We start from the raw sequence: 21,677 nt of genomic DNA on the forward strand, positions 1-21,677 counted from the left end.
ACAGCCGCGTTCCATCATCGTCGTCTGCCACCCCGGCAGCGAAGCTGTCACCACCCTCGTCCATCATCGCTGTCACTCGTTTGTGTGTTTGAATGTATAAATCATTCAGGTTCAACTTGCTTTCTTGTTGAGTCACTGACCAGCCACACAGACACACAGACACACACACACACAGACACACAGACACAGACACACAGACACACACAGACACACACAGACACACACAGACACATGCGAATCGCGACCCCCATCATGCTTGCTGCAATGTGACAACGCGTTCAATTGGGCAGTGGGAGTCTTCTCAAAGGAGGCAGCGCGGGCCGGAACACAGTAGTCATGTCACCACGATCATGTAACGAGCAGAAGAATTGGATCGCTCTGCAACTCAACAGAAAGGCAGAGGTATGATGAGGAGAAAGTGGCACCACGTCACAGCGCAATGACGGGTGCAGATGACAAGAAATGTGCGTGGAGGGGTGGGACACAGCACAACGAAGTCAAGCAATAGCCAATGAAATGCCACGAGAAACAAACAAAGCGAGGTGACACTTGCATGCGTGTCAAGCAGGTCAAGCAGGGAGCGTGGCTAACAGGGTGCAGAACGCCACGGTCGCCTCTGCCCTCAGCAGCCAGGATCGATGATGAGGACACTGTGTGCTGCGCTCCATGGCAAACCATAGATGAGGCCGTTGCTGGCGAGAACGCCATCAAACCACTTGCGGGCTCCAGTTGGAACAGGCAACGACGTGGTGTGGACGGTGTTGGTGGTTGGGTCGATGATGAGTGCGGATGCAGCATCACGTGGGATGCCGATGATGCGGCCGTTGGGCGCCAGCACACCGCCGCTCCACTTGTAGTAGTTGCTTGCAAGACCGGAAATGGACGTTGTGTCGGCACTGTTGGTTGCTGAATCGATGATGAGCACGGCCGTAGATTTGTATGGGATGCCATAGATGAGGCCGTTGCCAGCAAGCACGCCGCCATACCACGCGCCATTGCCTGTCAGGCCAGCGATTGTTGTGGTGTCTGACGTGGTGGTGGATGGGTCGATGATGAGCACAGTCTCAGCGTTGACTGGAATGCAGTAGATGAGGTTATTGCTGGCTTGCACGCCACCGTACCACTTCTCATCTCCTTCAAGCCCAGCGATGGTGGTGGTGTCTGTGGTGTTGGCTGCTGGGTCGATGATGAGGACAGAAGAAGAACTCCAGGGCACGCCGAAGATGAGGCCATTGTCGGCAGCCACGCCGCTGATCCATTTGCCCCCGTCAGATGGCAGTCCATCGAGGGTGGTGTTGTCGATGGTGTTCGTGTGTGGGTCAACGATGAGCACAGACACCGCAGTGTGCGGAAAACCGTAGATGAGGCCGTTGTCAGTCAGTACACCACCGCCCCACTTGTCACCTCCTGTTTCCAGGCCTGTGATCGTGGTGGTGTCAGCGGTGTTGGTGGCAGGGTCGATGATTAGCACGGAGGTTGAGCGATGTGGAATGCCATAGATGAGTCCAGTGTTGGCCAAAACGCCGCCAATCCAGTCATTGTTGCCGGTGCCAACGTAGGCCATGGAGGTGGTGTCCGTGGCAGTGAGGAAGCATGTGAGACGTTCTTGCTCCTCAAGCCTGCTCTGCTGCGCTTCCAGCATGCTCATCTGTGTTGACACCATGCTGCGCAGCGCCAACACCTCGTTGCCCACTTGACCAACGTCCATCCCATTCACAAACACGGGTTCATTCAATGGATCGCTGGTGTTGATGTGGAACCCACCACGCTGATCTTCCACCAGCACCACCTCACTCATGCTGCTGTGTGCAAGCACCACCACCATCACCACCACCACCACCACCAAAACGCCGGCCCCTCGCATTATTGTGTCAACAAGCATGCTGCTGCGACCTTCGATTTCTGCGCACAGTCAGCAAACACAAACTACACGACACTGACGACAACAGCAACAACGACACACACTTATTTCTTTGCTTGCTGCTGGTGGATGACGATGGAGGCGCGGGATGCTGGTGGTGATGATGGTGCAACAGCAGCGCAGCAGTCCCAGGCAGCGCCGCGGTTGTTGTTGCGGGTGACGGCAGAGCAGTTGCGGCGGGCCAGCGGGCGCTTGAATGGCAGTGGCGGGGATGGCAACTTTGTTGGCTTCCAAGGTGCCGTGGACTACTGGCACTATCACATCGACGACACCCGTGACGCGGTGAGCATGTGCGAATGTGGGAACATGTGCGTGTTTGTGCATGTGCATGTGTGTGTGTGCGTGTGCATGTGCGTGCGTGTGTGTGCATTTATGTGTGCATGTGTGTGTGCATGTGTGTGTGCGTGTGCATGTATGTACATGTGTATGCATCCGTTTGATTGTGTGCATGTGTATGCATCCGTTTGATTGTGTGCATGTGTGTATGCATCCGTGCGATAGCATGCATGAACGCTCCCTGCCCCGCACGTGCACCAAGCCCATCTCTCACTTTTGCCATGTTGTGTGTGCAATTGTAGGGCTGGGGCTGTGGATACCGGACGCTGCAGAGCTTGGTGTCCTGGTTGAACATTCAAGGGCATTGCCAAAGGTCGGTCTGTAAGCGCCATCCCCTTTCTCGCCTCACCCTCATCACAAACAACGCACACACACACACACACACACACGCACGCACACACACACACACACACACACACACACACACACACACACACACACACACACACACACACACACAGTGTGCAGTTCTCACAACGCAGCCTTCACTTCACGCTATGTGACACGTCCCGCACGTTGACAGGACGCCGCCAACTATCCCTCAAATTCAAGACACGCTCGTGAGCGAAGGGGAGAAGCCACCGGCGTTTCGAGGGTCGCGAGAGTGGATTGGAACAGTCGAGGCAGGCCGTGTACTCCAGGCCTGGTGTGACGTGAGTTGTGGACAACAGAGACGGTGCGAGTGCCTGGGGCGCGGAGAAGCTGCTGGGGCCGTGTCGTTGCTGCTGCTGTGTTTAGCCTTGAGGCTGTGTTCTTTCAGCTTCACACAAACGCGCCTGTACACACGCACACGTGCCGTGCGGCTTTGCCCACCCCTTCGCTCACTTGCTCACCATCCCCCTTGTTTTACTGTAGGTGGACTTTCGGATCATCGAGCTGCCGTCTGGGAAGGAAGCGTGGTCGCAAGCATTTATCGACAAGCTGGAGCACCACTTCCAGCACGTGGGATCCCCCATCATGTGTGGTGAGTCCACACACAACCAAACACGTTTTTGGGAGAGAGGAGCGTGGTGCGCGCGTGTGTGCATACTGTGTGTGTGTTGTGTGCGCGTGTGTGCATACTGTGTGTGTGTGTTGTGTGCACGTGTGTGCGTGCTGTACATGTTGTGCGTGCTAGCCCTTGCCATCCCCATCACCATCACCACCGCCACCGCCATCATCAATGCCGTATCAAACAGGTGGCACACGGGACAACATGTCACGTGCAATCCTCGGTGTGGAGAGCGGCGATGACGTCATGCAGGACACCCGACTCTTGATCATGGTGCGCACGCGCAGTTGATGAACGTGCCAGCGCGCAGTCATTCACCCACCCACAGACACACCCACACACACACCCACACCCACAGACACACACGCCAGCCACACAGACACACACACAAACACACACACACACACACAGACAGACACACACACACACCACCACACACACACACACACCACCACACACACACACACACACCACGCATCGTGCTTTTGGCTCTGACGCTGTTCCAATCTGGCGACTGTAACAGGATCCGCACTTCATCCGCGGCGAGGAGGACGAGCGGCGCATGTGTACATGTGTCGATGCCGCTCTCTCTCATCTCTTCAAGAAGCGGTGGCTCAGCTGGCGCCCGCTGTCCTCATTTGAAGCAGGTGCTGTAGGCGCGCACGGCATGTGCTGGATGGACATGGAACTCTTGACACTGTTGGCGATGCTGTGTGATGGCTGTGGGCTCACACACACCCACACACACACACACACCCACACACACACCCACACACACACACCCACACACACACACCCACACACACACACACACACACACACACACACACACACACACACACACACACACACACACACGTACACAATTTGGTGTAGGGTCGCACTACAACCTGTGCTGCCCGATTCCGAGTCGACAGCAGCAGCAGCAGCAGCAGCTTGGTGTCTCCTCAACTGCCCGCAGCCACGATCACGCTGCAACACATGACAGCAGCGACGATGGCGGTGGTGACGCTGGGCCGTTTGGCATTGTTGTGGTTGCGAGTGGTGAGGACGCAGCAGCGGACAAACCACCACCACCATCATCGTCATCATCATCAGCGCCATTTGGAATACAAGTTGTGGAGAGCGGATTTGCGCAGTGACATGATCAGTTGCCAGTGTGCATGTAGTCGTGTGCGCGCGCTGAGAGAGAGAGGAAGAGAGAGAGAGTGTGTGTGTGTGAGAGAGTGTGTGTGTGTGTGAGTGGATGTGTGTGTGTGTGCTCCCGCCCACTGCGACACGTTTATCGCTGCAACATGTTTTTCTTGCATCCAAGGTGGTCGACAAAGTGATGAAAGGTCTATTCCATACACACGTCAGACTGCATAGCCAACAATCATGCAGAAGCACAAGCAAGGAAACGGGAGGGCACACACGCACACGTGTGAATACTACACACATGCGTGCCCACACAAAGCAGCCAATCTAAACACACGACCATGGCCACAAAGCGACAGCAAAGCAACAAAGTCTCACATCCACATGGGGATATCAACAAGGGCAATGAAATTTAACACATGGTTACAATAGGGTGTTCATTAAAGTCCTTTTTCCACACTCCATCCATCGACCCATCGATCCATCGATCAAACCAACCAATCAACCAACCAAAAACATGCACCGGCAATACTTGTGTGTGCTCTTCACAATCAGTTCCGAAGCGAGATGGCTATCAGCAGCGCTCGTTGACATTGCCATGCACCACCACCATCACCACAATCGCTGCGACCGCCGCCACCGACCACAGCATCAGTCATTGCCAGTACAACACAACCCATCACCCCATCACCCTATCACCATCACCACGCACCCCACATGACTCCGATCCCATCCCTCTACGCCTGCGACGCGCGTGCGCTATCATCGCCATCGCCATCACCATCACCATCGCCACGACCGCTGTTGATGGCGCGTGGCTGCAGCGTGTTCGCTCGCGATTTCATGCCCTCGGCTCCAGTCAACTCAACCAGCGCCGAGTGCGCCTTGGACCCTGGAGAGACGAGGATTGGGATTGTGCGAGCGTGTATGTATGAGTCAGTGAATGTGTGAATGTGTGAATGTGTGAATGTGTGAATGTGTGAAAGTGAGTGAGTGAGGGAGTGTGTGTGTGTGTGTGGAGATTATGCTGCACATCGATTTGCAATCGGACAACAAGCATGAAGCGCAGACACGGAAAAGAAAGCAAACACCAACCACAAACAAACAAACAAACAAACAAACAAACAAACAAACAAACAAACAAACAAACAAACAAACAAACAAACAAACAAACAAACAAACAAACAAACAAACAGGCACCTGCGATGACGGTGAGGCCCTTTGCAAAGATACTCGTTGTGTACACGATACTGATCAGCATCTGAATGGAGAGAGACATGGACACATGCACACGCGTTGAGTTAATGAATGGTGTTGTTGATGATGGAGGATAGGTGCAACACAGATGTTGAGCACGGGTGCGTGCGTGCGTGGACGTGTTTGCGTTTGTGTGTTAGAGCATCGCACCTGTGAGCTAACGATTGCGTCCATGTACCACGTCTTTGGCGTAATGTCACCATACTGTGAAGCACATCACACACATGCAAGGCATCCGTGAGATATGGAATTGAGAGGGGGGAGGAGGAACAGGTTAAATATGCACACACACACAGACACACACACACAGACACACACCACACCACACCACACCACACGCCCCCACACGCGCTGTTACGTACGCCTGTGCTGGTCATGGTGGCGACAGAGAAGTAGACGAATTTCATGAAGCAGAGGAAAATGAATCCCTTGGAGGACACGGATTCCTGTCAATGTCACGGGGAATTTGCATCATCATGTGTGAGGGTGCAGAGCAGCTTTCATCATGACACCCGCAAACGTTTGCACACAGCTCGCACACATGCACACAGCTCGCACACATGCACAGAGGAAGTGTTGTTTGGCCAAAGCAGAAACAACACACAAACTTGTACCAGCACACACAAACACATGCACGCACGTGCACACAAGTAAGAACTCACCAAGCTCTCTTCTACGCCCTGGAATGTGTTTTTGTCGATGCGGAAAAGGAGCGTGTACACGCCCGCATACAGCACAATGGTGGACAGGTACGACTGCACGAGGAAGGAGTTGGACGCTGTGTGGTGGAGAATCTGTCCGCACACAAGTACGAGTGGCACGTGCTCAAAACGTGAGGATGCAGCAGGGTGTGCTCATACTGTAGGCAAGCGTACGGGAATGGGCGCACTGCGACACAGACACGGACACACAGACACACAAGCACACAGACACACAAACACACAAACACACAGACACACAGACGCACACATACAAGCAATCAAACAAACAAACAGACGCACAAACAAACAACAAACAAACAGACAAACAAACAAACAGACGCACAAACAAACAAACAAAAAGACAAACAGACAAACAAGCAAGCAAACAAGCAAACACAGACACACAAAAAAACACACACACACACACACTCTCTCTCTCTCACTCTCTCACTCACACACAAACACGCACTTGTTTGCCGAGCTTGATGGATGCGATGACAATGATGGTCATGTGGATTGTCTGGAAGACAACCATGATGATGACACCAGCCAGCACGGCCGGATCCCCAAGAAAATGGTCCTGGATCTTCTCCTGCGGAATCCGTCGGTCAAGCAGCGTCAAGATGCCAATGTTCAACAGCTGCGCATGTGTATGTGTGTGTATGTGTGTGTAGTTTGGTAAGTTGTACGTGGCGAAAGATTCAACATACGAGACACATGGCGGTCTGGTCGAACCAATACCCAAGCTACAACACACACACACACACACACATATACACATACACACACACATATACACACACACCTGCCAGATGAGGGTCATGAGGAGCAGGCGGTGTGTGACGCGTTTGCTGAGCCAGCGCCTACGGCGGCGGCGCTTGGAGGAGAGATCGACGGATGATTCGGCGTCGGGGCCCTTTTGCGGCGCACACAGCGCTCGGAGGTGCTCCAGCTCATGCTCAAGGCGCTCCAGCGATATCACCACATCCTGCTCCCGCTCCGCGTCCGCAATCGTGTCGCTGCGCAGGCGGTGGACGTACTGGTCGCCGCCGTCATCTGCACGTGCGGCCTGGTGGATGCTGCCGCTGTTTCGGCTGTGGTTTGAGGAGGAAAAGTGCCAGTATTGCTTTTGCTTGGTCGGGTAGTTGTGGTGTGCGGCGTGTCCGTTCTTGTGTTCGCTCGGCGTGGAGCGGGCCTCGGAGGTGAAGCTGCTGCTGCGCGCAGACAGGGATGTCAGGGCCTGACGTGGCTGCTCATCAAAGGCGATGATGTCCTCGCCAGCGTTGCTGTCGTGCAGGTCCTGCATGCGATACTCGCCACCGCTCCCGTTGGAGCGCGTCCCGTTGCTATCGTGTGGCGGCGATGTCCGATTCAAGCTGGCAGTGCTTCCCAAGTCAACCAACGTGCTGCCAAGCAGGGGCCTGCGCTCGTCCCCCGCAGCATCGTGGAACTCGTCGTCGTCGTCATCGTCGACGTCCAGCAGCAGCGTGTTTGCGCTCACCACACCGTGTGGTGCGCCGCTGTCCTCCATGTTGTTGTCCTCTTCACCTTCTTCACCTTGTGCCCATCTTCTGCTGCTCCCGCCGTGCATCCTGCCTGTGGCGCGCTCGTTTCGTCAGTGAGGGTGTGTCGTAAACGCACTCCGTCGGGATTGTCAGCACCTCACACGCCCAAACAACGGCTTGCTTCTGTTTGCTGATGTGAGTGCGTCTCGTCTGGTGATGATGGCGTGGGTGTTGCTTCTTGTGGTGCGTGTTGTTGGAGTGTTGTGTTGTGTTGGGCTTGCGTGGGTGCGGAAATGAATTTGGTGTTATTTATAGGACAAATAGGACTACCGATAGGACTGCTCGTACAACTGCCAAGACACAGGCAGAGATGGCTGGGCGGCTGAAGCGACGACTGAAGAGCGTGCACATCCGCTCGCCAGCTGTGGAGCGCTTGGCAAAGCTGGACTGGGGTGACCGCGTCAGGCTCTTCACTAGCATCATGGAGCGCCTCGATCCAGCCTCGGCCACCAACCTCCACACTGTCCAGCGGTGCGTGGCCATGTTCGAGTTGTTTTGCTTTTGGGCATGCACTCCTACTCGCAAACACGCACCCATCACCATGCACATGCAAACACACTCGCACTCAAACTTGCTCCCTCGCACACACACACACACACACACACACACACACACACACACACAAAACACACACACACAAAACACACACACACATGCACACACAGAGTGTATGAGGATCGAAAGCCACTGCTGCAGGCACAGCCACAGGCAGTGAGGGAGCAGGCTGAGGCTGAGTTTCGGCACGCGTGGGCATCACTGCTGTTGGAATCAATGCGAACAGTTCGTGGCAAGGCTTACCCGATGAACGCAGCCACTTTCACGAAACCATCTGCTGTTGCAGACGTCATGAGGTGTGCGTGTATGCGTTTGTGCGCGCGCTTTTTCCTGTGGCGTCAGCGCGGAAGATGCGAGTACAGCATGGTCTCACATACCGTGTGTGCATGTGCACAGGTTCATGCACTGGTTACTGGATGAAGTCGAGCAACGTGGGGTCAGCGCGCACACGCCAGCGTCATCAACAGTATCAACACCTGCCAGGCACGAGCAGCAGAAGCACCACGAGGAGCAGGAGCGAAGTGGCAGTGCAGGTGTTGGCAGTCATGGTGGCGATGTCAGTAATGAGGGACGCAAACAGCGACAGCATCGGCATTGTTCATCTCGACCAGCGTCTCATAAGCGCCCACCACGCGCGCCCCAACTGCACACGCGATCACAGCCCCATGTGGCGAGCGAGGACACGGCAGATGCACGGTCATCACGCCGGCAACACCACCACCACCCTGATCCCCCCTCCCTTCACCACCCCGACTCCCCCTCCCTTCCTCACCATCACAGCGACCACCAGCATCATCACCACCACCATCATCGACATCGTCAGCGCACACCGCGACAACGGCGGCGGTCTGCGCTGGACGAGGATTTGCTACTGCAACGCGTGGAAATGTACAAGCAGCAGAACCTCGCCCTTCAAGAGCAGGTGCACAGAGGGGATGCTAATGTGTGTGTGTGTGTGTGTTGTGTGTGTGTGTGTGTGTGTGTGTTGTGTGTGTGTGTGTGTGTGTGTGTGTGTGTGTGTGTGTGTGTGTGTGTGTAGAACGGGTTGTGTGTTCAGGCGCATAAGAGGGAATAGTCGTTATGCTGCACGCTGATAAACTACACACGCACACGCACACACACACACACACTCACTCACGCGCACGCACACACACACACACACTCACTTACACGCACACACACACACAATGCCTGCAATGTGTAGGTTGTGCAGCTGCTGCGACTGCTGCGACACGTGCAATCGCGGGAGGACCAGATGCAATCGCTCGAGAACGAACTGGACCACATGTCCGCAAGCACGACGGCGGCAGTCATGATGACGGCGGTGATGGTGGTGGACACAAGGACGCACAAACTCGCTTTATCATGCAGAAGGTGCGCGCGAGAGATGCGTGTGAGTGTGTGCGAGAGGGTCGACGTGCAATTGCAGCCACCCATTCACATCAAACCTTGAGAGCAACCATCAACCAGCTCATGCCACCACCCCCCTCACTACCGACCACATCCACCATCATCGACACCACCATGCAGGTCCATCGCATGCAGCGTGTGGTGGCGGAGATGCGGGCACTCGACACGAAATCGCCACCGACTGTTTATTGGACGCCTCCAACACACACGCAAGGTGTTGTGCACATGCAGGCGTGTATGCGGGTGTTTACATGTGTTTGTGTGTGTGTGTGATATGTTTGTGACATGTTTGTGAGTATGTGTGTGTTCCGTGTGCGCGTTTCAATGGTTCACTCTCATTGCAGCCTCTTCAATAACACTGCGACACACACACACACACACACAATCCCAATCCGTGTACGTTGATACCCAGGCCGCGTGAAACTGCAGAAGAAACATATTCATGTCCACGCGCCAGCACAGCCCGCTGCTGCCACTGACGCTAGCGCTGATGGCGATCACAATGACGACGGTGCTACAGCTTCTGTGCTGCAGATGTGTTCAGGGTGCGTGTGCTGTCCTCGCACTCGTGCAAGTGTGTGTGTGTGTGAATGTGTGTGTGTGAATATGTGTGAATATGTGTGAATATGTGTGTGTGTGTGAACCTGTATACATGTTCATGTTCGTGCGTGCGTGTGTGTATTCAATGTGCATGAGTGTGTTTATTTTTTCGTGCATCGTGTACATGTACGTCCGCTTGTGACCGCTCTGCCCCTTGCCCCGTCCTCACGCCGTGCTCTTCATCGCACCAACAGCAAATTGGACCACCTCAATCTCCAGCACATCTCCAGACTGGTGCGCACCACCGTGTTGACCACCGCTCATTCCACCCCACATGGCGTGCTCCGCATTTCGCTGCAGATGTGTTCGTGTCCGTGCCAACTGGATTAATTGGACACGATCACACTGCTCTAGCACTAGGCAACCGCTCTCCCGCTAGCTCTCACATGCGCACACACACGCACGCACGCACGCACGCACGCACACACGCACGTACACACACACACACACACACACACACACACACACGCACACACACACACACACACACACACGCACACACACACACACGCACACACACACACGCAACAGGAGGAGGAAGTTGTTCGTGCGCGTGTGTGGATATCGCGGGCGGCAGCGGAAATCGGCTGTCATGAATACGTTCGCACTCGTGACGGCAATGAGGGTGGTGATGGCAGTGGCAGTGGTGACGATGATGATGATGGTGATGGTGGTGATGGTGGTGGTGATGGTGACATCAGTGATGAGGGTGACAGTGACGTGGTGGCACGATGCCTGCGCCAACTCGACTCGACAGCGCACGCCCTCTCCTCCACAGCCATGCTTGTTCCCGCTGCCCACCGCCCCAAACTCGCCCGCATCCGTCGCCCCCGCGTGTGTGTGCGGGACATTGAAGCCGCCGCCACACGCGCACACGCGCACCGCTCCAGCACCATGGCGCACTCACCGCTGTATGCCTGCAGGCACGACGACGTGCCGACACGCGAGAGGCCGAGTGGCCCACGCAGTGGTAATGATAGCGGTGGCGGCAGTGAAGCGAGCGGGCTGTTGTTGGAGCGATTTCTTCACTTTGGTATTGGTTCCGAGGACACACGTGCTGCGAACATTTATGTCGACGTTCCCGCGTATTATTTTCTCTTCCCCTCACTGGAGGAGTGGCACAAACACATTGCCACCATTTCTCCAAAGGTGACATCTATGTTTGCATTCCTTGCGCGTGCACGTTGTGCATGTGAATGCTGTGTACACGGGTTTGTGTGACCGCCCTTTATTGGCTTTGATTGTTCATCTCATGTTGTTGTGTCTTTGCCCCTTTACTGGCTTCCCCCATTCCGCCCTCCAATCAGACCTCACTGCCACCATGCGCACTGTCACCGACCACCACACCCATACGATCATCCCTGTGCCACCAGGAGTATGAGCAGGTTGTTGATAGCGTGTTGTGGCATGCAAACTACCAGCAGCTGTGCGATCACGTCTCCATTGCTCACCTCAAAACTGCAAACGCCATCCTCAGCCACGCCTTGCACGCTCAGGTTGCGTTGTATGCGTGTGTGTGCGTGTGTATGCGTGTGTGTGTGTATCTGTATGTGCGTGCGTGCATGTGTGCGTAGTGTACGTAGTGTGCCACCACTTGCAGCGTCATGAAGATGGTGCTGCGCACTGGCGCAATCAGCCAACGCTCCTTGTCTCCACTTGGTTGAATGTGCTTGTTTGTGTGTACGCATGTGTTGAATACAGGAGAGGGCAACATGTGATGCCATGACAGCGATGGTGGACACGGTGTCCACTGCTGTTCTTCAACTGAGGAAGGAGATAGCACTTCCACTCAAGGTTCGTCAATTGCGCGCGTTGTGTGTGTGTGTGTGTGCACCACATCAATGCATGTGTGCGTCTCTTTTCCATCCACTTTCCACGTGTAACTTCGTCACCTTCTGACCGGCTGGCATTTGCTGCGTATTAGGATGTCCTTGAAGCGCTGCCAACGCTGCAGGAAGAGGTTGGGCTAGGGTGTGGTCTGCGCACGCTGCTGCTGTTTTTGTTGGAACGAGCATTTGATCACGTTGTTATCTGAACATTGCACATCTCTTCACCTCACCCCTCTCATCCCTCCCCCTCATCTCTTTCTCACCTCCTCACTTGCTTCTCACCTCACTTGCTTCTCACTTTCCGCTTCTTTACACCGCAGGCGCCGCAGGTGGTGGCTGCCCTCGACGATCTCATACAGCGCACCCTCCTGCCTACAGGTACACGCAAGCAGCTGCTGTTGCCTCACATGGGGGATTGCTGTACCTTCTTCTTTGCCAAGTCACACTCTCACATCGTGCGTGTGCGTGTTTGTATGTGTGCGTGTTTGTGTTTGTGTGTGTGTGTGTGTGTATTGGTTTGTGTTTGTTCCTGTTGCAGCGTCTACGCACACAGGGGCTGCCACTGCCCACCAGTACGGTATTGCGCGCGTGGAGGAGCAGGTGCAGCGGATATGGAGAAAGCTCAGGCCAAGCATTGACAAGGCCCTTCACCTGGCACGTGTGAGACAACGGCTGCTCTCCCCACTGACCCACGAACAGCCATCTCATTGATCTGATGGTTTCAGTAACTAATAGGCAACGAAGACTGGGTGGAAGTGGGTGCTTCTGTCACGAATTGAAAAGCCTCTGCTGCTGCTGTTGCCAGTCTCAGGAAGCATGACACACACACAAAATGGTAGATACACAGACACAGACAGACAGACAGACAGACAGACAGACATCCACAGACACGAACACACACACACACACACACACACACACACACACACACACACACACACACACACAAAATCTCTGTGGTTGTGGGAAAATAGTGGGTATTTTTGCATGAATTTCAGCAAGCGAGCGGAGCGTGATGACATCGCTGATGTGGCGACGAACACTGCCGCACACACGACAGCAGTCCTCGTTGTGGTTGCGGGTGGCTAACGGTTCCCACAGCAGCAGCAGCAGCAGGCAACAGCTTGGCACCTTCCATCAGCATGGGAGCGTGGGTGTGCGCCGCGGCGGGCTGCTTGGCACGGGCACGTGGTGCTGCTCTTGTGGTGGTGGGCAGCGACGACATTATGGTGTGATGGACACGGCCATCAGCGCCGTGGAGCAAGGACTGGTGTTTGTCCGATCTACGACGGGCTTGCCGTGGTGGGCGAGCGTGTGTGCTGTCGGGGCAGCCATGCGCCTCGGTGTGTTGTTACCACCGGCAATCAAATCTGAGGAGTACCGGTCGAGAATAGAGTTGCTGGGCCCAACCTTGCGGGAGTGGGCCGATGCGCTTCGCTTCAAGGTCTACGCGGAATGTAGGCGTCAGGGCAAGAAGCAAGAAGAGGCAGACCATCTCCTCAAGAAAGAGGTACAGGACATGACTGTACTTGTATGTGCTCGTCTCAGTGAGTGTGTGTGTGTGTGTTTGAGCGTGAGTGTGTGTGTGTGAGTGTTTGAGCGTGAGTGTGTGAGTGTGCGAGTACGTGTGTGTGTGTGTGTGTGTGCGGGTATGTGCGTGTTCTTGGGTGCGTGTTCTCGGGTGCATTGACGAGCAACACGCCGCCCACACCCTTTTTCCCAACCATGTCACGCAACCACCAGATGAAAGCGAAGCAAAAGGAGATATTTGATGCGAAAGGACTGGAGCGATGGAGGATACTCGGGGTTGGATTCGCGCCCATTCCAGCCTGGCTTCTCATGTCTCTTGGTGAGGGAACACAGCTTTCAGTCACATCGCGTGTGCGTTGTACTTATGTGTGTTGCTGGGTATTGCCCCGTGTTGCGCATGCTGGTTGGCTCACCACACGCGTTCTGCGTTTTGTCGTGGCCGCATGTGAACCAACACAAACCCACACGGCAACCTTCATAGGGGTGCGACAAGTTTGCGTCGCGCCGAGTGAGCCGTCAGCGTGGACAGAACTGTTGTCCTCTGAAGGGCTGCCCTGGTGCCTCGACTTGACGGCACAGGACACCACGCTTGCACTGCCCATCGCCGTGTGCTTGTCCAACCTCATCAGCGTGCAGGTGAAAACGGGTGCTCCGCGTGAGCTTGTGTGTGCTTGTGTGTGTGAGCTTGTGTGTGTGCATGTGTGTGAGTGTGCTTGTGCTTGTGCTTGTGAGGGAGGTTTTGTGCGTGCATGTGTGCATGTGCGTGCGTTCTTTTGTGTGTGTGTGTGTGTGTGTGTGTGTGTGTGTGTGTGTGTGTGTGTGTGTGTGTGTGTGTTGTGTGGGAGGGGTTTTGTGCGTGCGTGTGCTTGTGTGCAACTGGTTGTATTTTTGGCGTCTAGAGTCTGTGCAGTTGGTGAAATCTCTCCGTTCACTCTTGATGTACTCCCTTTCTCTGCTTCATTAGCTGACGTACTTGCTGCGCCCACGGCCGGGGCAGCCACCGCACCTCAAAGCACCACCAGCACCCCAGCAACGGCAACAGCACCAAGGCCAACAACATGCAGACTCACTCCCAACAACACCAGCATCACCAACAGCAACAACAACAGCAACCCCAACAGCAACAACAACAACACCAACAGCAGCACCAACATCAGCCAAGGCGCCAACGGATTCGAAGCAGCAACCTGCACGACCGCTGCCGGCAAAGGCGGGCGAGCCGCAGTTTCCCGTGCTGCTCACGTCCATCGCGGTTCTCATGCTCCCAATCTACGCCGCCCTGCCATCGGTCAGTCGCCGTGGCAGAGGTGGGGGGATGTGTGATAGCGAGTTCGTCACAGTGTGTGTGTGCGTGTGTGATTGTGTGTGTGTGTGTGTGTGCGTGTGTGATTGTGTGTGCGTTGTGTGATAGCGAGTTCGAGTGTGTGTTCGCAAACATGTGCGTGTGTGCGTGATAGCAAGGGTGCGCTTGCAGTTGCAGAGTGCTCAATCTTCCGTTGCCCTTTCTCTTGAAATTTGATATCAGGGTCTGGTGCTGTACTGGTTTGTGTCCAGCGCAAGCACCGTCGTCCAGTCCATCACGTTGAGGTACGAGGCGGGGGCGCTTGAGGTGAAAATGACACGGGGCGTTGTCGAATGAAACTTCGTCACACACAACCAAACGCGTGCGCACACACTGACACACACACACACACTGACACACACACACACACACACACACACACACACACACACACAAATACACACACACACACACACACACACACACACACACCACACGCCTGCCCTGGCGATGAGCAGGCACCCTGGGTTGCGGCGGGCGCTGCGGCTGCCGCGTGTGCCATCGGAGACGAGCGCGCCGCTGGCAGTGGCATGGGGCAATGCAAGGAGCGACTGGGGGCAGTTCTGGGCTGAGGTGCGAGAGAAGAACTTTTCCTCCCGCAGCGAGAAGCAGTCTTAACGCCGCAGCGAATGGCCACTGTGGCATACTTGATGGGGCAGAGGGTCTAGCGAACTGAAGATAGGATGATGATGATGATGATGATGATGATGATGATGATGATGATGATGATGGTGGTGATGAGGTGGCAACTGAATGATTGGAATATTGTCGTTTTGTACGCCTCTTTGAAATGAAGTAATACATAGCACATGACACGTGGCACACCGCACACCAGACGTGAGTGATTGTGCAAGGCACAACCTGCAGTTCAGGGTGAGAAAGGGCTGGTGTGAGCCAGCAATCAACTCACAAAAAAAATTCCTTACAAAATTGTTCCTGCTGAAAAACCCACAAGTGTGCAAACTGGACAGAGAAGATATATGAAATCGTGTTTCTCTTAAATTGCAAGGAATGAACCTTCTGGTTCTTTTTGGAGGATGAGGAGTGGTGCTCGCTGAACGACCACATACGTCGTTGTTGAAACGCGCGGCCCCAACTGTTACGACTTGCGCGTCAGCCGTCTGACTCCAACCCGACCACCATTGAATGAAAGAAACGTAGAGTCTGTGTATGGGTCTCTTGAACCTGTGTGCGAGTGTGTGTGCGTGTGTTCCAGCACTCTCATCCTCATCCCCTTCGCTTTGGCCGTCTGTCCTGTCGTCACTTTGTGTTTAGTTATGTCTACACGCTATCAGCAGCAGGCACGACCCTGCTAGAACGCCAGCCATTCATCGAGGTACTTGCAGCCAACGGGGTTCACGACACCGTCGAGGGTGCAGTTGTGGCGGACGGGGCAGATGCCACACGGCACCGCGCTCAGCGCAGACGGGTGCCGGTCCAGCTTCGAAAACTGCACACGTGGGTATGGGGGGGGGGTGAAGATGGAGGGGTGAAGATTGAGGGGTGAATGCACACAACAACGGGCAAAGTCGGGAAGCAAAGAAGGAGCCTTGCCTGACACTTACGTGCGCACGCACACACGCACACAAACACACACACTCATACGTACCCTATATGCTTTGATGGATGACAAAGGGTCGTTTGCAATGACAAGGCGATCCGTAACAAGCGTGCTCAGCACCTGTACAAAGCACGACAAGCCAATTGTAACCATAAGTCGCAGTCGACGTTTGTCCGGTATCACATACACGCGGCAAGCACACAGTGTTCACATACACACATGCACACAAACACACATACACACAGACACACACGTCACGGACCTTCTCGCAATCGGCTGGGGAGAGTGTGATCTTGATCACTTTGGAAGCATTGAGCTTGCTGGCAATCTTCACGACCACGAGCACATTCATGCATTGGAAGGAGAGAACATGAGGCAGTGATTGTCACACTGGCACATGCACACGCACAAGTGCAGACAGACAGACACACACACATACACACACGCAAACACACATGTACACATACACATAAACGTGCACACCATTCCCTCCCGACCCCCATCCTCTCAACCCACGCACCTCATCTGGGGTGATGTAGCTGTGCTTGAAGCGGAGGTAGGGATTTTCCTCCTTCGCCGCTTCCTTGAAGCGCTTCTTCAGAAACAGCAGAATCACCATGCGCAGGTTGTTGATAAACTCGCGGTCAAACTCGTCGCCGTCGTAGAACACACCCCCGCTGACAGACTCGTCCGGCTCCAGGTCGTACAGGATGTAGTGCGGCTTCTTCGAGTTGTTGACGGGCTTGAACTCCTTGATCAGGTTGTCCCGCGTGAGTTGCTGCAGCACGCGCTTCAGCCGCTTCCTGTCGGGTATCAGCGACTTGAACCGCGCATTCCAGATGCCTGCAGTGTTGACAACACGAAGCAAAGCGGGGGAGGGGGGGGGAGAGGGTTGTGTGTTTGCATGTACGTGTGCGTTGTGTGTTTGCATGTACGTGTGCATATGTTCACGTGTGAATATGTTCTCGTGAACGTGTGCATACATGTGTGTGAAAATATGTTCACGAGTGCGTGTGAACGCGCATGTGTGGTTGAGTATGAACGTGACAGTAACACAGACGACGCAGGCTTGCCACCGCGTGCACGCGCTCATCACAACAAAGGCCACAACAACAACAACAACAACAACAACAACAGCAACAACAACAACAACAACAACAACAACAACAACAACAACAACAACAACAACAACAACAACAACACAACAACAACAACAACAACAACAACAACAACAACAACAACAACAACAACAACAACAACAACAACAACAACAACAACAACAAAAACGCAGCATTCAGACACACCTGCTGTTCCCGCGGCCTCCACCGCCGAGTAGATGGCACGCTCATCTGGCTCCAGCTTTGCTACCCTGCAATGTGTCACGAACACACAGACAACGTGCATCAATGTGCTTGAGCAACGGGGTTGGTGTGTTTGGCACAAAACTTGCAGGCTCGAGCAAAAGATTGTGTGTATGGGTCTATGCAGTGTGAAATGTCTGTTTCACAAAAGCCCACACCAGCTGAAGCTGGGCATGCACAGGCCCACCTCAACGCACACACCGTTGTGAGAGTTCTGTGCCGAGTTGAAACAAAATCTTTGTCTTGCCGTTCACAGCCGGTGTGAGCAGCTCAATCTTGCCCTACAAGTGTCACACAAGGAGCAAGCGCACGCAGCCTGGGTTATGAGCGAGTACACAGAAGAGCATCTGTCAAAACACAACACAAAGCAGCACACGTGCACAGACCCGCAACGCGCAGTCCCACCCACAACACATGCACTCGTACGCACATATGCACAAACACCCCACTCGCACACTCACACGCACCACACACACACACACATACGCACACGCGCACACACACACACTCTCTCTCTCTCACTCACACCCATACGCACACACACACACACCACACATACGCACACACACCTCATCTGTGAGTGCCTGTGCTTCCACCAGGACTGTCTTGATGTCTGCACCAACGCCCGTGGCAATGTCCTTGCCAGAGAGAGCCTCGCCATTCTGCTGTTTCAAAAAATCCAAGATCTTCTCCCGCACACTACCGCCCTCCTGCGCAGGCGCGGCTTTGCCAGCCTTGTCCTTCGCTTTCACACCCTGTAGCTTGGGCCGCTTTGGTGCACTGCTCATGGCCGTCTGTTTGTGCTGGCTTGCTGTCTTGACAAACCAACCAAAGGAGACTGACTGCTGGGGGCTGTCGCTCGCTCGCTCGTTCTCAAGCAGAACAACCACAACCGCTCACAGACAGCAGCACACTCTCGCTGTGAATTACAAGCAAAGTTCGGAAGAAACGTGGAAACCATTCACCGAATTTCGGCTGCACGTTGTCGGTTGAACAAGACGACCAGCAGCGATGGACGATCTGTTTGATGCTGTGGAGGCGCTGGAGGTGTCGCCGGCACAGGACGCGCACGAGCAGGGCACGGCGGTCGGAAGAAGCCAAGGCTTTGTGGAAGGCAGGCATGCCGGCATTCAGACGGGGTTCTCCCTTGGCATGGAGGTACTATGGTCGCGTGCAGTGCGCGTGTGCACACAAACATACGCATGCGAAGAACTTGTTCGTTGCCCATGCCGTGCCTTGCCATGGCCATGTGTATGTTCCTCCAGGCCGCAACTGTCTACCCTCAGCAGCCATCTTGTTGCCTTTCCCGCGACTGGGTTTTTTCACGTCTCTGAACCTGGCACAAACGAACAGATTGGCTTCTACCTCTCCTCCATCGAGCAATGGACCGCACAACGCCCAGACATTTGCTCCACGAAGCGGTGTGTGTGTGTGTGTGTGTGTGTGTGTGTGTGTGTGTGTGTGTGTGTGTGTGTGTGTGTGTGTGTGTGTGTGTGTGTGTGTGTGTGTGTGTGTGTGTGTGTGTGTGTGTGTGTGTGTGTTTATGAGCTTGGATCACCTCCTCCCTTTTTGTTACCGTGCCCCTATTGCTTCCCCCTTTGTTGCGGTCGCTCTTCACTTCGATCCACCTTCTCTAACACCCCTTCGTTTGCCTCTCGGCTATCCCTTCTTGCTGTGCTTCTGCGGCATCGCATGCTACTCTGGTCAGGTTTCAAGCTCACGCAGACAAATTGAAAGCAGCGGTGGACAGAATACAGAGACTGTCGGCTGGCGACGAGACCCTAGACGCCGCGCTCTCAGATATGCGCACCGCCTACACAATGGTATGTTCGCTTAAGCGCACACTAGAATGCCCGCGGTGTGTGTTGCCGTATGCATGCCGTATGTGTATGTTTGCTCCAGGTGTAGATCGTTGCGAGCACGGTTCAGTGACCACCCCCTTGATGGGGTTTGTCTTGTGTGTTCATCACTGATCATCTGTAGGTGTGCAACGTCCTGAAGATCAAGCAGCCATTCCGCATGCAAGAAACAGAAAGCAGCCTCTCGTTCTGAACAGGTGGGGCTGTTTCCTTCGCGTGATGATTGCACTTGAATTTAATCAACTGTAACGAACATAAAACGTGTGCCACATCTCTGTTGCAGCCGGTGGGGCTGTTTCCTTCGCGTGATGATTGCACTTGAATTTAATCAACTGTAACGAACATAAAACAACAACAACAACTTAAACAACAACAACTTAACAACAACTTAAACAACAACAACTTAACAACAACTTAAACAACAACAACTTAACAACAACTTAAACAACAACAACAACAACAACAACAACAACAACAACAACAACAACAACAACAACTTAAACAACAACTTAAACAACCACAACAACAACAACAACAACAACACAGCAGCGCAGACCACCCCACGCACAAGGCCGAGGAGGTGCCTGCTCATGTGCTTCTCTGTCCATGCAAGCGTGCACGTGCACGTGTAAATCAACACCAAAGAGCGCAAACGCTGCGCTGATCAGATACCGAGCAGTTCACGACGCGTCTCCAACAGCTGTTCATATCGCTCACGGAGCTCCTCTGCGCCCACGAGCACGGACGTCACCACTGTCTCCTCGCCCTCCTGGTCCTTTCGCACAGTCGTCTTGTTCACCCACCGCTCCTCACTTCGGATGCGCTGTGTTGTGTGTGTGTGTGTGTGTGTGTGTGTGTGTGTGTGTGTGTGTGTGTGTGTGTGTGTGTTATTTGTGAGTGAGTTGATGGGCGAAGATAGCTTTGATCTGATGACAGCAATGAAGAAGATGGTGGGACAAATTGAAAACACAAGACTTCACAATACACGCACACACGCGCACCTGTTCCAAGTCTGTGATTTCCTTGTTGATTGCATCGATTGCCTGTGTTGCTGCGTTGACGTTCGCCGTCACCTCGGAACCCGTCACAGCCTGGCACGCCTCGCCAAACCGCATTGTCTGGAGGGAGGCAGGGAGGGGTTGGTGATCGCGTGAGGCACAAGTGGTGGGTGTAAGCACGTTCACTGAAGCTGGGCGTACGTGTGTGTGTGTATGTGTGTGTGTGTGTGTGTGTGTGTGTGTGTGTGTGTGTTCATGTGTGCATGATGCACACAAATGCAGATGCACATCGTTGGCCAATGGCACATACACACGCGCGCATGTGCGTAAACGCACACGGCAATGGTCATTGGCAGTGTTGCATTCTCATCGAACCTGCATCGTTTCGAATACGTGGCGAGACTCCATGCTGCCCGTGACGACGACGGTGGTGAACGAGTTGCCACTGAGGGCTGGGCGCAGCAGCATGGTCAGGGTGGAGTCACCAAACGGAACGTGGCTCGGATCGTTGGACTGAAGCGCGCCAATGCATCGCTTCAGCGCAAGCAGTCCAAGGTTGATCTTTGCAGCCTCTTGCTTGCGCTCGCCCTCAGCCTAATGTGTGTGTGTATGCGTGTGTGTGTGTGTGTGTATGTGTGCGTGTGTGTATGCGTGTGTATGCGTGTGTGTGTATGCGTGCGTGTGTGTGCAGTGAATTTATGCGATAGACAGCGTGGGAAGCTGT

General features: G+C 54.2%; 8 protein-coding genes across 8 annotated transcripts in view; 3 read left to right on the forward strand and 5 right to left on the reverse strand.

Annotated features, from left to right (window-relative positions):
- PTSG_00952 (uncharacterized protein) overlaps positions 1-91 on the reverse strand; it is a 2,882-nt gene extending 2,791 nt beyond the window's left edge. The window contains exon 1 of the mRNA XM_004998368.1: positions 1-91. This exon is cut by the window's left edge and continues 60 nt beyond it. Within this exon, the coding sequence (XP_004998425.1) occupies positions 1-67 (67 nt within the window). The 5' untranslated portion in view covers positions 68-91.
- A 204-nt stretch (positions 92-295) lies between these two features.
- On the reverse strand, positions 296-1,910 carry PTSG_00953 (uncharacterized protein). The gene has a single exon (XM_004998369.1). It carries the CDS (start codon positions 1,880-1,882, stop codon positions 623-625), a length of 1,260 nt encoding a protein of 419 aa, XP_004998426.1. The 5' UTR covers positions 1,883-1,910; the 3' UTR covers positions 296-622.
- On the forward strand, positions 1,876-4,492 carry PTSG_00954 (uncharacterized protein). Its single transcript, XM_004998370.1, has 7 exons — positions 1,876-2,203; positions 2,500-2,570; positions 2,781-2,910; positions 3,113-3,221; positions 3,436-3,521; positions 3,772-3,895; positions 4,125-4,492. The coding sequence occupies exons 1-7, from the start codon at positions 1,991-1,993 to the stop codon at positions 4,388-4,390; spliced, it is 999 nt and encodes a 332-aa protein (XP_004998427.1). The 5' UTR covers positions 1,876-1,990; the 3' UTR covers positions 4,391-4,492.
- Positions 4,493-4,567: 75 nt separating this feature from the next.
- PTSG_00955 (uncharacterized protein) lies at positions 4,568-8,108 on the reverse strand. Its single transcript, XM_004998371.1, has 7 exons — positions 7,149-8,108; positions 6,813-6,983; positions 6,305-6,436; positions 6,005-6,088; positions 5,793-5,846; positions 5,586-5,646; positions 4,568-5,277 (listed from the first exon to the last, which is right to left on the reverse strand). Exons 1-7 carry the CDS (start codon positions 7,932-7,934, stop codon positions 5,123-5,125), a joined length of 1,443 nt encoding a protein of 480 aa, XP_004998428.1. The 5' UTR covers positions 7,935-8,108; the 3' UTR covers positions 4,568-5,122.
- Positions 8,109-8,218: 110 nt separating this feature from the next.
- On the forward strand, positions 8,219-15,792 carry PTSG_00956 (uncharacterized protein; the record flags this gene model as incomplete). Its single annotated transcript, XM_004998372.1, has 19 exons — positions 8,219-8,379; positions 8,574-8,759; positions 8,860-9,385; positions 9,668-9,787; positions 9,994-10,087; positions 10,286-10,418; positions 10,668-10,707; positions 11,005-11,622; positions 11,847-11,969; positions 12,175-12,267; positions 12,398-12,433; positions 12,623-12,680; positions 12,841-12,962; positions 13,363-13,812; positions 14,046-14,151; positions 14,314-14,468; positions 14,797-15,120; positions 15,358-15,419; positions 15,633-15,792. The coding sequence occupies 19 exons, from the start codon at positions 8,219-8,221 to the stop codon at positions 15,790-15,792; spliced, it is 3,567 nt and encodes a 1,188-aa protein (XP_004998429.1).
- Positions 15,793-16,426: 634 nt separating this feature from the next.
- Positions 16,427-19,034, reverse strand: PTSG_11665 (uncharacterized protein). Its single transcript, XM_004998373.1, has 7 exons — positions 18,666-19,034; positions 18,298-18,377; positions 18,040-18,104; positions 17,256-17,578; positions 16,998-17,063; positions 16,784-16,855; positions 16,427-16,624 (listed from the first exon to the last, which is right to left on the reverse strand). The coding sequence occupies exons 1-7, from the start codon at positions 18,882-18,884 to the stop codon at positions 16,487-16,489; spliced, it is 963 nt and encodes a 320-aa protein (XP_004998430.1). The 5' UTR covers positions 18,885-19,034; the 3' UTR covers positions 16,427-16,486.
- A 33-nt stretch (positions 19,035-19,067) lies between these two features.
- Positions 19,068-20,154, forward strand: PTSG_00959 (uncharacterized protein). The gene is made up of 4 exons (XM_004998374.1): positions 19,068-19,254; positions 19,450-19,517; positions 19,805-19,919; positions 20,080-20,154. The coding sequence occupies exons 1-4, from the start codon at positions 19,108-19,110 to the stop codon at positions 20,146-20,148; spliced, it is 399 nt and encodes a 132-aa protein (XP_004998431.1). The 5' UTR covers positions 19,068-19,107; the 3' UTR covers positions 20,149-20,154.
- A 465-nt stretch (positions 20,155-20,619) lies between these two features.
- The window catches only part of PTSG_00960 (uncharacterized protein), a gene marked incomplete at its 3' end in the record, with an annotated part of 3,669 nt that continues 2,611 nt past the window's right edge, over positions 20,620-21,677 (reverse strand). Inside the window, exons 3-5 of the mRNA XM_004998375.1 lie at positions 21,329-21,547; positions 20,957-21,073; positions 20,620-20,778 (exon numbers count right to left, since the gene is read on the reverse strand). Coding sequence (XP_004998432.1) covers positions 20,620-20,778; positions 20,957-21,073; positions 21,329-21,547 — 495 coding nt within the window. The remainder of the gene's footprint in view (positions 20,779-20,956; positions 21,074-21,328; positions 21,548-21,677) is intronic.

The sequence above is a fragment of the Salpingoeca rosetta genome (genome assembly GCF_000188695.1).
Source record: "Salpingoeca rosetta unplaced genomic scaffold supercont1.2, whole genome shotgun sequence".
In the NCBI taxonomy this organism is placed as follows: domain Eukaryota; class Choanoflagellata; order Craspedida; family Salpingoecidae; genus Salpingoeca; species Salpingoeca rosetta.

What these genes read in the sequence shown, in the direction of transcription:
- PTSG_00953 (XM_004998369.1), bottom strand. Translation starts at nt 1,882, where the DNA reads ATGCTTGTTGACACAATAATGCGAGGGGCCGGCGTTTTGGTGGTGGTG.
- PTSG_00954 (XM_004998370.1), top strand. Translation starts at nt 1,991, where the DNA reads ATGACGATGGAGGCGCGGGATGCTGGTGGTGATGATGGTGCAACAGCA. An exon ending in ATTCAAGGGCATTGCCAAAG is followed by an intron (nt 2,571 to 2,780) that starts GTCGGTCTGTAA and finishes GCACGTTGACAG; the next exon opens with GACGCCGCCAACTATCCCTC. An exon ending in GCTGTCCTCATTTGAAGCAG is followed by an intron (nt 3,896 to 4,124) that starts GTGCTGTAGGCG and finishes AATTTGGTGTAG; the next exon opens with GGTCGCACTACAACCTGTGC.
- PTSG_00955 (XM_004998371.1), bottom strand. Translation starts at nt 7,934, where the DNA reads ATGCACGGCGGGAGCAGCAGAAGATGGGCACAAGGTGAAGAAGGTGAA. An exon ending in CCACCATGACCAGCACAGGC is followed by an intron (nt 5,847 to 6,004) that starts GTACGTAACAGC and finishes TGTGCTTCACAG; the next exon opens with TATGGTGACATTACGCCAAA. An exon ending in ACGCAATCGTTAGCTCACAG is followed by an intron (nt 5,647 to 5,792) that starts GTGCGATGCTCT and finishes CTCTCCATTCAG; the next exon opens with ATGCTGATCAGTATCGTGTA.
- PTSG_11665 (XM_004998373.1), bottom strand. Translation starts at nt 18,884, where the DNA reads ATGAGCAGTGCACCAAAGCGGCCCAAGCTACAGGGTGTGAAAGCGAAG. An exon ending in CACAGGCACTCACAGATGAG is followed by an intron (nt 18,378 to 18,665) that starts GTGTGTGTGCGT and finishes TGACACTTGTAG; the next exon opens with GGCAAGATTGAGCTGCTCAC. An exon ending in CATCCATCAAAGCATATAGG is followed by an intron (nt 16,625 to 16,783) that starts GTACGTATGAGT and finishes CCACGTGTGCAG; the next exon opens with TTTTCGAAGCTGGACCGGCA.
- PTSG_00959 (XM_004998374.1), top strand. Translation starts at nt 19,108, where the DNA reads ATGGACGATCTGTTTGATGCTGTGGAGGCGCTGGAGGTGTCGCCGGCA. An exon ending in GGTTCTCCCTTGGCATGGAG is followed by an intron (nt 19,255 to 19,449) that starts GTACTATGGTCG and finishes ACAAACGAACAG; the next exon opens with ATTGGCTTCTACCTCTCCTC. An exon ending in GACATTTGCTCCACGAAGCG is followed by an intron (nt 19,518 to 19,804) that starts GTGTGTGTGTGT and finishes TACTCTGGTCAG; the next exon opens with GTTTCAAGCTCACGCAGACA.